We start from the raw sequence: 14,673 nt of genomic DNA on the forward strand, positions 1-14,673 counted from the left end.
AATAGATGTCCCTCCAATACACTAACCTATTACTTTACTTTGATTGATAAAACTTGGATTTCTCTTTCTTCTTTTATAACGTTTCTTAAGTCAAATCAATATACCCTATATTTACTGATAAGGAAATCAAATATAGAAGATATACGCTTTGAACGTATAGTATATAAATACACTGTTTATGTACTGACTTCATTATGTTGGCTATCATACTCTGCGTATAATTAAGCCGGCCGGGACAATGTGACATTTTTATGATAAATATTATTTACTAAATGTCCAGTAGTGTGAGAATTTATTATATCCTATCACTGTCCAATCCCTCAGCTCTATAAATCAGTATAGAGATAAATGTCTTTCCTTGATCTATCAGTCCTTAATTTAGGATTAAGGATGTGCTATCAAAATTGAAATTTGAAGTTTCAATTTCCTGAATTTCCTCTAAAGAATAGCATTTTGCAGTATAGTCGAGGATTTGATAATTATCAAAGAATTCTATTTCCTTTCCCATTTCCCAAAAGGCAAAGATCCCAGAGTGGTGTTTATATCTTCTTTTATGGTCATTAAATGAAAAATTAATTTGAAATGTTACAGAACAAATTCAATCAGTCTTTAATAGAAATTGAAGATAAAAAAATCTTTGCAATTGATCTGATGATGAAATACACCATTGATCTACCTTGCAAGAATATGCTATTGAAATTAAATGCATCATGTACACATTCCTTAACTAAAGTCCTCGAAGATTTCATAAAATAAAGAGCAGATAAAAAATGTGACTCATGCAGTGTTAGTTTTTCTTGGCATGATCACTTGTGTTTCTAGGAAAAGGCCTTCCCACTTTACCAAAATACATGTATATGTGTAACGCATGAATTCAATGCGAGTTAATAGTGTCATTCAGTACTGTGTGGCAATGGATTTGATAGCCGCTGGTCAGAAAGCTCAGGTGGTCAAAGAGGCTGCGTGTCTGATAACTGGACATTGAGGGGACCCGGGTTCAAATCCTTGTCTGGTTCATTACATTTTTTTCTCCTCTCCTCCTATTACATTTGATGTTGTGTCATATGCTCTAAAAGTGATGGCCATGTAAAAGACCTGCCATGGAAGAGCCAGGGTAGGGGTCTTTAGGGGACAAAAATCTTGGAGGAGGGAGGAATGTAGTGATCAGATGACTGTGGCTCTAGGAGATTCAGGGGGCCCTGTTCAAATTCGGTCTGATCCGCTGCATTTTCTCCCTCATTACTTTTTTGCCATATGTGCCCTGGAATGGATAGCTTAGCTGGGTGAATGAGCCTTGGTTGTTGTCTTTTGGTTACCTCATGGAGTAATGAGCTTTGTCAACATTCAATCAAAACACCCAAAATAAATACATGTACCACCCCCCCTTCTTTTTTTCAAAGATTTTATGAGAATTGATTATAGTGTCTGTATAGTGATCAGGAAGTATTTTTAAGTTTTTTCAATTTATCATTGATACAAATCAATATTAAAGTCCATTATCCTATTTAAAATTAAAGGACTTTTATCACTGTTACTCAAAGACTGCATGCATGCATGTGAACAATTCAGGGGATAATTAAGGGATTACATGTAATTAATGTATGCACAATCTATTTAATTAAAATACAGCTAATCCAATCAATGAAATTAATTTTTGTTAAACATAAAAATATCACATGGTGCACCTTCAGTTAATATTGATAAGGCTGGGTCATACTTAAGGGTTATATATCTGTTACATAACATCTAAGTGTGCATTGGCACTTTTAGGATTGATTAAAATTATCACAATTTTTAAAGCTGTACTCTAGCTACTCCAACAGATAGCAGTTCTTAATGCTAAAAGGCTGTTCATTAATAATGTGATGGGATAAATATTTCAAGTGTTTCATAAGACCACAGTTCTAAAAAAAAAATTATGTAATTACCAGCTTAAATATTGGTATGTGTTATTTTAAGAGTTACTTCTCTTTTGCAAATGTTTATAGTTAACAAAAACTAATCAAATTTATATTTAAAAAAATTAAAGTCCCATATCCTTTAAACAGTCAATATTAAGACACATTCTCCCTATTTCTTTACATAAGTTGAGATTTTTTTTTACACCTTGAGAGTTGTAACTCATCAAAGTTTGAGGCACACAATGAGTTAATCCCTGGACAAAACAAGCAAACAAATTCCTCTCATTCCAAAATATAAATTGTTATGTAAAAAGAGTCACTCGCTATAATAGCTAATTACCAGATTCAAAAGACATGCCATTCAAATTTGAGACCCTTAGAGATTTCCCCCCCTGAGGCACCTTGTAATTGCCTTGTTTCTGAGTTCTAATCAGTTTGTATTGTTGTCCCCTTCTGTGCCTCAAACCCTTTTTGGTTCAGCATTGTAAATGCAAGTTGTCAAATTTAGCCCACATTTAGTCTAAGTTTGCCCTTCAAACAAGCAATGTCTGTCGTGTTTGTGATTTTATCTCTTTACCTCACCTGTACAGGTAAGATAATTAATATTATATAAACACAATCAAAATCTACCTACTCCTTTAATAATATAGAAATTCAATTTTATACCCTCCTGTTTGTAAATTTTTATTTGGATGTTCATAAAAAGCTTTACAAGTTTCTTTTTTGGCACCTGGTGAAAAAAAATCTCTTGGCAATCCGTACAAGTCTCTTAAGAATGAACAATGTGTACTAGCATAACCTCTGCATTTTTTTTAAGATCATGATCAATATCCCGTTAATAGTTCATATTGTTTACCAGGCTTTATCAGTTCTTCAATATTTCACCGACTTTAAAAATCTACTATTTATTTTCCTCCTGAATTTAATCACAAAGTCACCTTGACTCCTTGTTGAAATAAAACAGCCCAGTAATTAACTAATTGCAGACCATAATTCATTTACCTATTTTAATTTAGAATTTTTTAAAATTGTTTTCATTCAAATCTTTTATTTTTGTACCATAAGTACTGGAAGTAATATATGTTTATCTTTTTTGAAATGCTGATCAAATATGACACACATATATGTCTCCCGCTTTCGTACAGGCAAACGGGAAATGACTGAAGGTGAAAGCCAAACATTAGTGACATTACTAAGTGACTAATTTAGAACTCTTTACATTCATAACTCAGTCTCATATAACAGCTGTATAAGAATGCTTATCATAATCAGTATCAATGTTAAATTTTTATCATGCATTCTTACATGTAAATTGTACCCATTGGCAATATAGGTACATTTTTATTCAGAGATTTAAATCTATAATGGATAAGTGACTATGAATGCTGTTTTTTGATTTCATCTGTTTGTTTTTTTAAAATTCAAACCACATCACTGAACTCTCAATCAAGAAAAAATCCTAATAAAGGAGAATAACTCTTGTTGGCTATCTAAGTCATTAAGTATTTTGTATGGGTGTTTTTATTTTATTAAGAAATTGAACTGTTGAACAGGTAAATGGGATGATATACAACTGTCATTCAAAATATCACGTGCTCCATCTCGATGGTTTGCTGACTATAATGCTAATATTTATTTCTGTTTTGTTACAGATGCTGCTGGCTCTCATTGGGGTTACTCGGGATTAAGTGGTAAGATTTTGATGTGTTATGTCCTCAGAGGTTAAATTATCATTAGATAAAGCTAGGTGTCGTCGATATGTACATTTGAACATTTTTCTAGATTGAAATTGTAAGCAGAATATCTTTTTAATAACATTAATCAGTTTTAATAATCAATAACCAAGGCATGCAGACTGACTTTGGGTTAGGAGCATTATACAGAGGGAGAGGGTTACTTATTATGGTGTGCATAGTAGATACATATACTGCTGTGGTGGACTAGATTACTCTATATGTCCCTGGATTTAACATCATAATTCCATGTTTATATACCACTATACAAGTTAGAGGAGTAGAGGTTAAGCACTGAGATGTATTCAGGGTCATTTAAGGACAAGGAATCTTTCTCATTGAAACGACTTGACATATTATTTATGTCACACCAACGATTTTACTAGAATGAGGGTTCAAAATGGACTGTTTAGGAAAAAATTTCTTAAGCCGTTAAACTAGACAAATGAGTGAGGAATATTAATTAACTTCATTAAGAGAAAACGAAGCTAGGTTTCTCATTTATTTATGTTACTAGGTTTTCTAGATTCTAAAATTTACTACATGCATTCTCTTTGTATTTATAATACATTTGTAAAACAGTGCATTATCCGTATTGCTGTGCACAGAAATCAGACTCTGACAAGAATTTTTTTTTTGTGTTTGAAAATTTGAATTATAATATCAATATACTGGTATAGATTCATATAAATCAAATAATCCAAAAAGGTCAATATTTGAGCTACTCAGTAAAATTTTAGACCGAGATTCAATATCCCATTATGTTTATATTCTCAGAGCTCTTTTTCTTTATTCTTTCACAGCCTTCTCTCTTACTAAACTTCAGGAGTACTCAGTGGCATTGCTAGCTGAATAATTTGAAATGTGCATTAATTATCAAGATGAAAATATTCTTGTACTACAAGTAAATGGCATTTCTTCAAAAACACATGCCTTATATGAAATTATAAATTTGCATTTCTGTAAATATTCTTTTGCTATTAAAGTCAATGCAAGTCTCAAGAGAGAGAGATCGAGACAGAGTCGAGAGAGAAACAGAGAGAGAATGAAATATGGAAAGAAGTGATACATGTTTATACATTGAATTACTAAATTAAATGTATTCTTTATAAGATTAATAGAATGATATTGCATATATATGCTATATAATGAAATTCAATAAGTTTGAATTTTCAGCTTTGGTTTAATTTTCTTAATTTTGACAGATCATTTTTGACTTTACTGCCAAAAAAGACACAAAGAAATTAATTGCTCTAAAAAGCTCAATGACATACTTGGACATTTAACCTTTCAAAACATAAAGGGTTCATTTGTTAACACAGTGTTAAATAATGCTTGTTCTTCTTAATCGGCAAATAATCAGTAATTAAATCAGAATTAATCTGCATGCACCTTTGTTTTTAATTTATGAAATCATCAATGCATTCTAAATTTGAATAAGGGCACAGTCGCACACCTTCTATTAAATGATCAACATGCTATATAAAGTGAAAATTTAAATTCTGCCACAGTATTTAATCTTGTACATGCATATTATGAATATTTATAGATTGAAAAATAAGGAAGGTTGCCAATTTCAAAATTTCAAAACAATTTGACATATACGTTGACCAGTTTAAATCATGTCCGATATTGACAACCAAACCATCTTTATTCACTGCATACCCCCTAAGTATACATTATTTATCAAAATAAGATCAGGGTCAAAAAACAAGGTCACATGTAGACGTACGTTGACTTCTAAATGAAACTAATATTGGGACTGAATTATATTATCTAGCTACCTCTTTATTTATTTATGTTTATACATGTAGTATTTCAAATTTATGTCAGAATTGGTAGTGAAAGCTGCCTCTTTGAAAAGATGGAGGTAAATTTTATTATGGTATCATTGATAGAGTGTAAATTAGATTCAATACCATATCTGTACTGAAGAATGGGGTTATCATTGTTTATAAGTAGTTCATGTAAACAAGCTTGTTATTGATATCTACATACATGTATATTTACATTTCCATTACATAACAGTGATCACAAATTCATATGTCCCAATTGATATTTGTTAAAAAACGATACTTTAATTGTTTTAATTATATTGAAAATGTAAGCAATTAAGACTTAACAAAATTTACCATTTTATATTACATGTACTATGAGTTTTAAGACACTTCACCAGCTCATGCAAAAAAACAAATGCATACATTTGTAATAAATGTTAAATATGAATTTTGATTTTGTTTTTCGTTACAATTCAGGCCCCCAGCACTGGCACAAGCTGTTTGACAATGCCTGTTCTGGACTGAGCCAGTCTCCCATTAACATTGAGAGGGAGAAGGCGATCTATGACCCCGCCCTCAATGACTTCGCTATCTGGCACGACCCCCCACAACCGGGCTCGTACTTCGACGTCACCAACAACGGACACACAAGTAATGCATTTTATGTGTTACTCTGCATGTATTAATGTCTTTCAGTTGCAAAAAGAATCAAATGTCAAAATTAAATCTAGTACCTTATTTGAAGTATTTTTAGCATAAAATAATTATTTAAATTTTTTAAAAGTATCAAATAACAAAGCAAATATCTTGTATCTAAATGGGATAAAGTATCAAATGGAATCAGAGAAAAAAATCTTTATCAAACTCTGACATAACTGCATACTGATAAAATAGTTAAATTCATCATTTCTCATCTCTCCTTTTATTAAATTAGTCCAAGTTGACACAGTGGGTCCATTTTACGTGACAAATGGTGGTCTCCCCGCAACCTACAACACAGTCCAGTTCCACTTCCACTGGGGCCACAAAAATGACCGCGGGTCAGAGCACAAGATTGATGGACGCGCCAGCCCATTGGAGGTATTCATATCTAAAGAAAGATAACTCCAGCTTACAACTGTAAAATCAGGATATTTGAATTAGAGTTATTCCCCTTTAATTGTGTTTTCCTCTCTGCTTGCAGCTTCACATTGTCAGTTATGATTCTGATACGTATGACATGATCACAGAAGCCATGGTCCAGCCTCAGGGTCTAGCTGTTCTAGGAGTTATGTATGAAGTAAGGAAACACACTCTAACACCAAACTGAGAGAAAAATTTAAATACCATTTTAAAAATTATAAGTAGAGCACTTAATAGAATTGACGTACATCGCTAAAATGAACACTGGCTGCTATACTCAGCTATGATAAATGTTATGAAACAGCCAAAAATGTTAATTTGATTGATTTTTAACAAATCTTTTTTAATTAACATATATTAAAATTAAAAAATGGTATTTATGTATCTCATCTTGAAGATTAAAATGCATAAAGCAATGAAAAAAAAAAAGCAATTAAAATGGTCATACCATACAGTAAGGTAGTTTATGTTACATTCAATTCAGTGTTTCACACTTAAATACATGTATTAATGAAAGTAAACAAGGGGTTGATTACCTAACAGGATTCTTCCTATATGTCTATTTATTTGAAATTGACAGATCGTAGATGAGGACAATCCTGCGTTGGAACCGATCATCAACGCCATGAACACAGTCAGAGATCCAGGTAATATAAAATTCAGTCAATTAACCACAAAATTCATCAACAAGAACGTAATAAACAGCCACCTACATGGATTTGTCTTACTAAGTCATTTTGCTGTTCAAAACAGGAAGTTAATTTATCGTTATTGCAGGAGCAAAGGTCAAGGCCCGAATCGATGCCCAGCCCATCAGAAACTTTCTCCCTGAGGATACATCCCGATATTTCCGTTACAATGGATCCTTGACCACACCCGGATGTTTTGAGAGTGTCATCTGGACCGTGTTTGATCAGAAACGCACCATTTCCCACCGACAGGTAAAAACAATTATTATCAGGTAGTACATTTTTAAATTAATTTTTGTAGTCGAAACATAGGATTTCCAAGTCCATAGGAAATCAAATTAAGCGCCACATAGACATACTGCAACTAACTCAAAGAACTAGGCAACCCTGATGTTCTTCTCTAAAATTAAAATAATTTAATAAAGAAATTAATAATGAAATATGCCAAGAAAGAAATTTCTTATATTATATACCACATTCCCTGAATATGGTTTATTTCTGGAATTTTACCTATTTATTAAACTTCCGAAAATTCTTCCCATTTCTACGACTGTTATTCCTTTCTTATTAATACAGATGAGAATGTTCCGTACTCTCCTTCAACATAAAAAGAGACAAGACAGGAGGAAGAAGAGGAGCACTAAAGGTCGCCGTGAGCTGGCGGCTGAGGAGGTCCTGGACGAGGTGGGAATAAAAGGAAAGGTCCTCGAGGAGCTGTCTCTGGAGTTACAGATGGAGAAGAGGCAGAGGGAGCAGGCTAAACTACAGGAGGGCACCATTATAAAGGTAGAAAAAAAATAGTGGACCTCAGACAGAGGGAACAGGCTAAACTACAGGAGGGCACAATTATAAAGGTAGAAAAAAATAGTGGACCTCAGACAGAGGGAACAGGCTAAACTACAGGAGGGCACAATTATAAAGGTAGGAAAAAAATAGAGGACCTCAGACAGAGGGAACAGGCTAAACTACAGGAGGGCACAATTATAAAGGTAGGAAAAAAATAGTGGACCTCAGACAGAGGGAACAGGCTAAACTACAGGAGGGCACAATTATAAAGGTATGTAACTGGAGGGAGGAATAGTGTCCTCATGTAGACAGCGGGAGCAGGCTAAACTACAGGAGGGCACAATTATAAAGGTAGAAAAAAAATAGTGGACCTCAGACAGAGGGAACAGGCTAAACTACAGGAGGGCACAATTATAAAGGTAGGAAAAAAATAGTGGACCTCAGACAGAGGGAACAGGCTAAACTACAGGAGGGCAAAATTATAAAGGTAGGAAAAAAATAGTGGACCTCAGACAGAGGGAACAGGCTAAACTACAGGAGGGCACAATTATAAAGGTAGGAAAAAAATAGAGGACCTCAGACAGAGGGAACAGGCTAAACTACAGGAGGGCACAATTATAAAGGTAGGAAAAAAATAGAGGACCTCAGACAGAGGGAACAGGCTAAACTACAGGAGGGCACAATTATAAAGGTAGGAAAAAAATAGTGGTCCTCAGACAGAGGGAACAGGCTAAACTACAGGAGGGCACCATTATAAAGGTAGGAAAAAAATAGTGGTCCTCAGACAGAGGGAACAGGCTAAACTACAGGAGGGCACAATTATAAAGGTAGGAAAAAAATAGTGGACCTCAGACAGAGGGAACAGGCTAAACTACAGGAGGGCACCATTATAAAGGTAGGAAAAAAATAGTGGTCCTCAGACAGAGGGAACAGGCTAAACTACAGGAGGGCACCATTATAAAGGTAGGAAAAAAATAGTGGACCTCAGACAGAGGGAACAGGCTAAACTACAGGAGGGCACCATTATAAAGGTAGGAAAAAAATAGTGGTCCTCAGACAGAGGGAACAGGCTAAACTACAGGAGGGCACCATTATAAAGGTAGGAAAAAAATAGTGGTCCTCAGACAGAGGGAACAGGCTAAACTACAGGAGGGCACCATTATAAAGGTATGTAACTGGAGGGAGGAATAGTGTCCTCATGTAGACAGAGGGAGCAGGCTAAACTACAGGAGGGCACAATTATAAAGGTATGTATAGAAATAGTGTCCTCATTATACACAAAGTAATAAAGGGAGGAATAGTGGTCCTCAGACAGAGGGACAGTATGTAATAGGAGGAGGAATAGTTGTCCTCAGGCATAAATCACAAGGCCATTCAGCAGGAGGGGACAATTATAAAGGTAGAAAAATAGTGTCCTCATTGTACACAAAGTTATATAAAGGTATGTAATAGGAGGGAGGTATAGCGGTCCTCAGACAGAGGGAACATGTCAAACAGCAGGAGGGCACAATTATAAAGGTACAAAAATAGAGTCCTCATTGTACACACAAAGTAATATAACGAAAAAATAGTTGTCCTCAGACAGAGGAAACAGGCTAAAAAGCAGGAGGGCACAATTATAAAGGTATATCAAATAGTGTCCTCATTATCCCATGTAAACAATATATATTGGCAAGGAAGGTCAAAGAAAATGGTCCTCATAAATATTGGAATAAATTAATTAGCTAGGTGAGATTATAGTTCCCACATTTACAATATAAGGTTTAAGTTTTCATCTGAATGCCAGGCAGTGGTAAGATGTTGTATATCCCAGTCAACTGGAGTGGTTGATTTGGTTCAATGGCCCTTAGACTAAATTAGTAAGGTAAACACAGTTTGTCATATTAGTCATGTATTATTAAAATGGTGAGGGAATATTCTGCCCCATCATTGCTAATCTGTTACATTATTAGAAAGTATCCATAAGGTGTTTTTCTGATTGGTATGTTACATTGTGAATACAAGAGTTTATTTATTATTTATCATTATGAAGCACTTACAAAACAATGCCTTTCCGATCGTCTGATCATTTGAACCTAATGTTGTCCTAGTCTATGAAACTTGGAGGCATATGGCACAAAGCGTGCAATAATAATTATATTTTCACATTTAAAAACCAAGAAAAATGGATAAAATGTGAGAAAAACCTTGAGGCTACATTAGTAATCATACAAAACTCTCCTGTGTGCCTAAAGTTATTATAATTATATAAATATAGTGTAACATTAGATGGCTAGAAAGTCAAATTACGAAATTATTTTAGCCAATTATTAGCATTCTCCAAATTCTCTATAAAAAAAATGGACAGTCCTTTACTGCCCTAAAATACAGTCAAACTTGCTTATAGCAAATGATGCGTATGATGAACTGATGCTCATATCAAAGTGATTTTATATTACCCATGGATTTATACCAATTATCAAAATAGTTTCATATAACAAATTCTGTTTATAACAAAGCAAAATCACCTGTCCTTGGCATATCTTAAATAACACAGAGATGGTTGTGTCAGCTATTCCTCAAATTCAACTTCTCATCAAAGATGAATGAATTGTCCATGAACTTGTTATGAAATGTATTGCCAGAAATACAACTTGCATGAAGAATTAACATGGTTATGTAAATCAAACAAAGCATGTTCATTTTGAAGCACGAAAAATAATGCTTATTAATATTTGATGAAATTCCTGAAGATTTGTGGCATCTTTGCATGCTGGTCTATACCAATTTCAGCTTTAATTTTCAAAAATACATATTCTGAGAAAAAAAACTGGTCAAATTTACATCTCCTGGCCTTCAAATTGCATGCCGGGCCGTCTAATAAATTTTACGTTGTTTCTGTATGATTAAATTCCAAAAGATAGAGGCAAAAGGCTTTGAATATTCTGTTAAAGTCAATCAGAATTTCTGTAATTGATTGGCCAAAACAGTAACAGGATTGACAAAACAGTGTAACAGGATGGACAATGAAATCTACATTTTAAATAAAAATTGACTTTTTAACACTTTATTGGTTAGGAAAAGAGAAATAAATGTAGAATAAAAACATGATTTTGTCAAATCTGGCAAATTTGAGACAATAAAAGACATTTATGTCCATCCTGTTACGAAATTTAATTGTAATTAAAAGTGCTATTAAAATATTTATCAGTTCAATTTTTGTTTACTAAAGGTACTCTAAGCTGTTGCAAAACTAAGAATTTTTCATAATTTTAAGAAAAACAAATGATGAAACTTAAATATGTATATAAATACCAGGATAATTTGTCCCTCCTGTTACAATTTCTGTCCATTCTGTTACAAGAGTGCATGTTTAAGTTATAATGGCACTATTTGAAGCACTAACTTACTTCAATATGATTTACAAAGTTTTTTAACATGTGTTATTAAACTTATATTACTTAGAAAAATAAAAGTAATTGTTTTTATTGTTAAAACTCAAGATATATGAAGTCCATGCAGTTTTCCTTACTGTTACCATATTAATTGTAACAGGAATGACAGTAACAGGATGGACATTTCTCATATAAATCACCAGTTAGTTAGTATAACGTACTCTTTTTGCATCATCGAGACATTGAAACAGTTTCTTTGTAACTTAGTTAATCTGATTGTTTTAGCAGAATAGACAATTTAAAGAGTACTTGCATATTATGAAGGTAACAGATAGGACATATTTTCATTATACTCTACCAATAAGACAAACTTATCGACCTTTGAACCCTTTCTTTACTCACTTTCAAATCATGGCGCTCATAAACTTGAGACAACAGAAAATGATGATATATTGTGGATCATGAAAACAGTTCCTAGGAAAGTGAGATAACTTTTATTTTAACATTTTCTTTCTGGTAACAGGAATGACATAAACTGGAGGGACATGTTACTTCCTGAATGTTAAATGCACAATACTAGTCTTTAGTGGGCGGCATAAGTAAAACAATCATATTTAATTAATCTGTAAATGAATTCAATTAATATGAGGTGCAAAATTTGTACATATCTTCACAGGGTAATATTTTCCCTATCATTTAAATAAGCGCGTTATAAAATCTTTGTTAATGTGACATGGTTAACGTTTACTGTTAAATTTTACTCGGAATGCATAGAATGTTTTTTTATAAAACACCTGGGAGATGATCATAAAATAACTTATAAGTTGTATGACCATGTATATTAACCAACGGGAAAAAAATTCACTCTAAAAAATGTTTTTCCTTTTATTCTGATCAATAGACAAAAAAGTGGACTTTTTTTGAAAATGACCCTTTAAATAAGACAATTGTTTGGAATCAATGTTTTAACCTATATAAACATTTAACCTAATTGAATGGTATAGATTTTCCCTGTCTCCCCATTTTTGTAAAGTACGAAAACAACCCTTGTTAGAAAACCTATATGAATCAATACACTATAGGTTTTCGTTTGGAATTGAAAATGACATTTGAAGCAGCTGCAGTTTCTTCAGACAAATAAATCTTTTTTCAAAAAAGATTAAAATAAAATACTTCATGCACTAAACTGATTGTCACATTGGTAATGTTTTCGAAACTGCGTAAAATGTAGTTCAACAACATGTGCTTCTGTAAGTTGCGTAAGAATATCAAGTTTTTGTCTTCTTTCTACGCAATCTACTATTTCAGATACTGTGTCACAATTACAAGTATATTATTGCATAATGTTTATTTACAATAGAAATTTTAAAAAGTTTCAGTTTTGTTCAAACATATTTGGAAAGAAAAAAAAATCATTCAAAAATTTTATTTAACATTATTATTGAAATGCAAGTTTTAAGACAAAGTTGTATGACTCTGACCTAGAAAAATGACTTTGACCTACAGAACTTGGAACATGAGTCCATGACCTTCTTATAAAATATGAAATCCCTATCCATAAATATATAATGACTATATTGCTCCAAAAATATTTCAAATTAAGATGATAGACAAAAAAATTCAGAAACAACCAAAGGCACTTAAAACTGGAGCTATCCCCCTGCCAAAAAAGTATATTTGTCCCGAAGTAAATTAATTATTACATTGTACTCCCATTTGCATCAACCTCAGCCACCCACTCACAAACTAATAAGAGCATTTCTATCTGATAATTCCCCTCCTACTACCTTGTGAGGTGATCATGTCACTGTGCTTTTTTAATAACACATTTATTTTGATGGAACTCCTATGATCCCAAAATAATTAAGGTTAAAAGAAATACTGTAAAAGCAAAAATATTCATGGAGGATTTAATTTCATTTATTTCATTGTTAACAATTATCAAAGAAATTTTCTAAATGACTATGAATTGAATAGTGTTATGTATTTTAAAACAACGGAATTACATGCTCACGAAACTAGTGACAAATCAACGAAATTTCATCCCCATGAAAATTTGTGCTTCTACAGTATATCATTAAGTTATCTGTATTCAAAATTATAAAATTACTATCTATTGTTACAGGAATACCAAATGACGCACAATATGAGTGAAGACGAAGCGGTGAAACTGGAGGACATCCCCAAAGCCTTCATACAGGAGGCTCTGTACGATAATTACCGCCCAGTACAGCCGCTCAACACCAGGAAGGTGTACTCCTCATTCAAGATAGAGCCCAAAAAAGGTATAAATAATGGCTGTTGTATAACATACAGCATAGTGAAATTAGCAGTGGCTGGAAACTAGTTTTCAGACAAGTCAATTTGTTATCTGAGTCTGATTAAAACTTAAAATGTATTTATCGTAATACTTCAACATTCCTATCTCTCTTATAAATGGGTTGAAATCAAACATTTAAAAAGTTGTGTTCACTTGCACCTGACCTTTTTGCATTTCTAATTTTTTTTTTCTATCGTACAATGGACCAAAATAATTATTATGAACAGTTCCAAATTGATTGGTTATATACATTTGTTTTTATCATCCAATCAAATCTTGTATCTCTGTCTGCATCAATTTGGCTACAATTTCAGTTGACCTTTTAAAACCAAATATTGACTACAAGGTTGTGTTTGAGTTATTATTTAATTATTGAATCATAAAATGAAACAGTCACTTTGGCTTTTTCCTTTTTCGTCAATGTGATAATTTAGCAACCAAAACTGACGTGCAATGTACATTTTTACTACCTGTTTAACTCAATAGAATATTGTACATCTTCGAAAATTACACCATCATTCGAAACTCAAAACAGCAAATATTGTAAATTAAGAAACAGAGAGAAGTAGTGTTACTGGTACATCATTTTCTGACATTAACAACAGACCTGTCAAGTCTGATAACACAGATTATGCAATTTACCAGTTAGATAAGTGAATACAAAACTCTCTTGAGAAATGCATAATATTATTGTTTTCATTTTCATTGCAGGTCCCTCAAAAAAGATTCACTGGGGATACACTGGGAAGAAAGGTGATTGCATGTCTAGAAATTAAGATGCATAGACTGCTTAATCAGGCTTATTAACAAGAAATTGCTTATAGAAATCATATTTCTCCAAAAATATATAGTTCAATTAATTCATGACATGCCATATCAATTATTGAAAATTTGTCTTGTGTCTAAACCATGAACTATTGCACATCATTAGGTGAAAAGAGTCAACCATACAAAGATAAAAAAACATAAT

The 14,673-nt window shown here is 32.9% G+C and overlaps 1 protein-coding gene across 1 annotated transcript; it reads left to right on the forward strand.

Annotated features, from left to right (window-relative positions):
* Positions 1-2,362: 2,362 nt before the first annotated feature.
* On the forward strand, positions 2,363-14,494 carry LOC134235385 (carbonic anhydrase 14-like). Its single transcript, XM_062717519.1, has 10 exons — positions 2,363-2,491; positions 3,554-3,592; positions 5,890-6,063; positions 6,347-6,492; positions 6,596-6,691; positions 7,115-7,181; positions 7,312-7,475; positions 7,800-8,009; positions 13,509-13,668; positions 14,415-14,494. The coding sequence occupies exons 1-10, from the start codon at positions 2,446-2,448 to the stop codon at positions 14,477-14,479; spliced, it is 1,167 nt and encodes a 388-aa protein (XP_062573503.1). The 5' UTR covers positions 2,363-2,445; the 3' UTR covers positions 14,480-14,494.
* The last annotated feature ends 179 nt before the right edge of the window (positions 14,495-14,673 follow it).

The sequence above is a fragment of the Saccostrea cucullata genome, unplaced genomic scaffold (genome assembly GCF_032062105.1).
Source record: "Saccostrea cucullata isolate Sc308-1 unplaced genomic scaffold, CSIRO_AGI_Scuc_v1 ctg2368, whole genome shotgun sequence".
Taxonomy (NCBI): Eukaryota; Metazoa; Mollusca; class Bivalvia; order Ostreida; family Ostreidae; genus Saccostrea; species Saccostrea cuccullata.

Coding starts and splice junctions, on each gene's coding strand:
- LOC134235385 (XM_062717519.1), top strand. CDS start 2,446: ATGTCTGTCGTGTTTGTGATTTTATCTCTTTACCTCACCTGTACAG. Junction 3,593..5,889: donor GGGTTACTCGGGATTAAGTG/GTAAGATTTTGA, acceptor GTTACAATTCAG/GCCCCCAGCACTGGCACAAG. Junction 7,476..7,799: donor GCACCATTTCCCACCGACAG/GTAAAAACAATT, acceptor TTATTAATACAG/ATGAGAATGTTCCGTACTCT.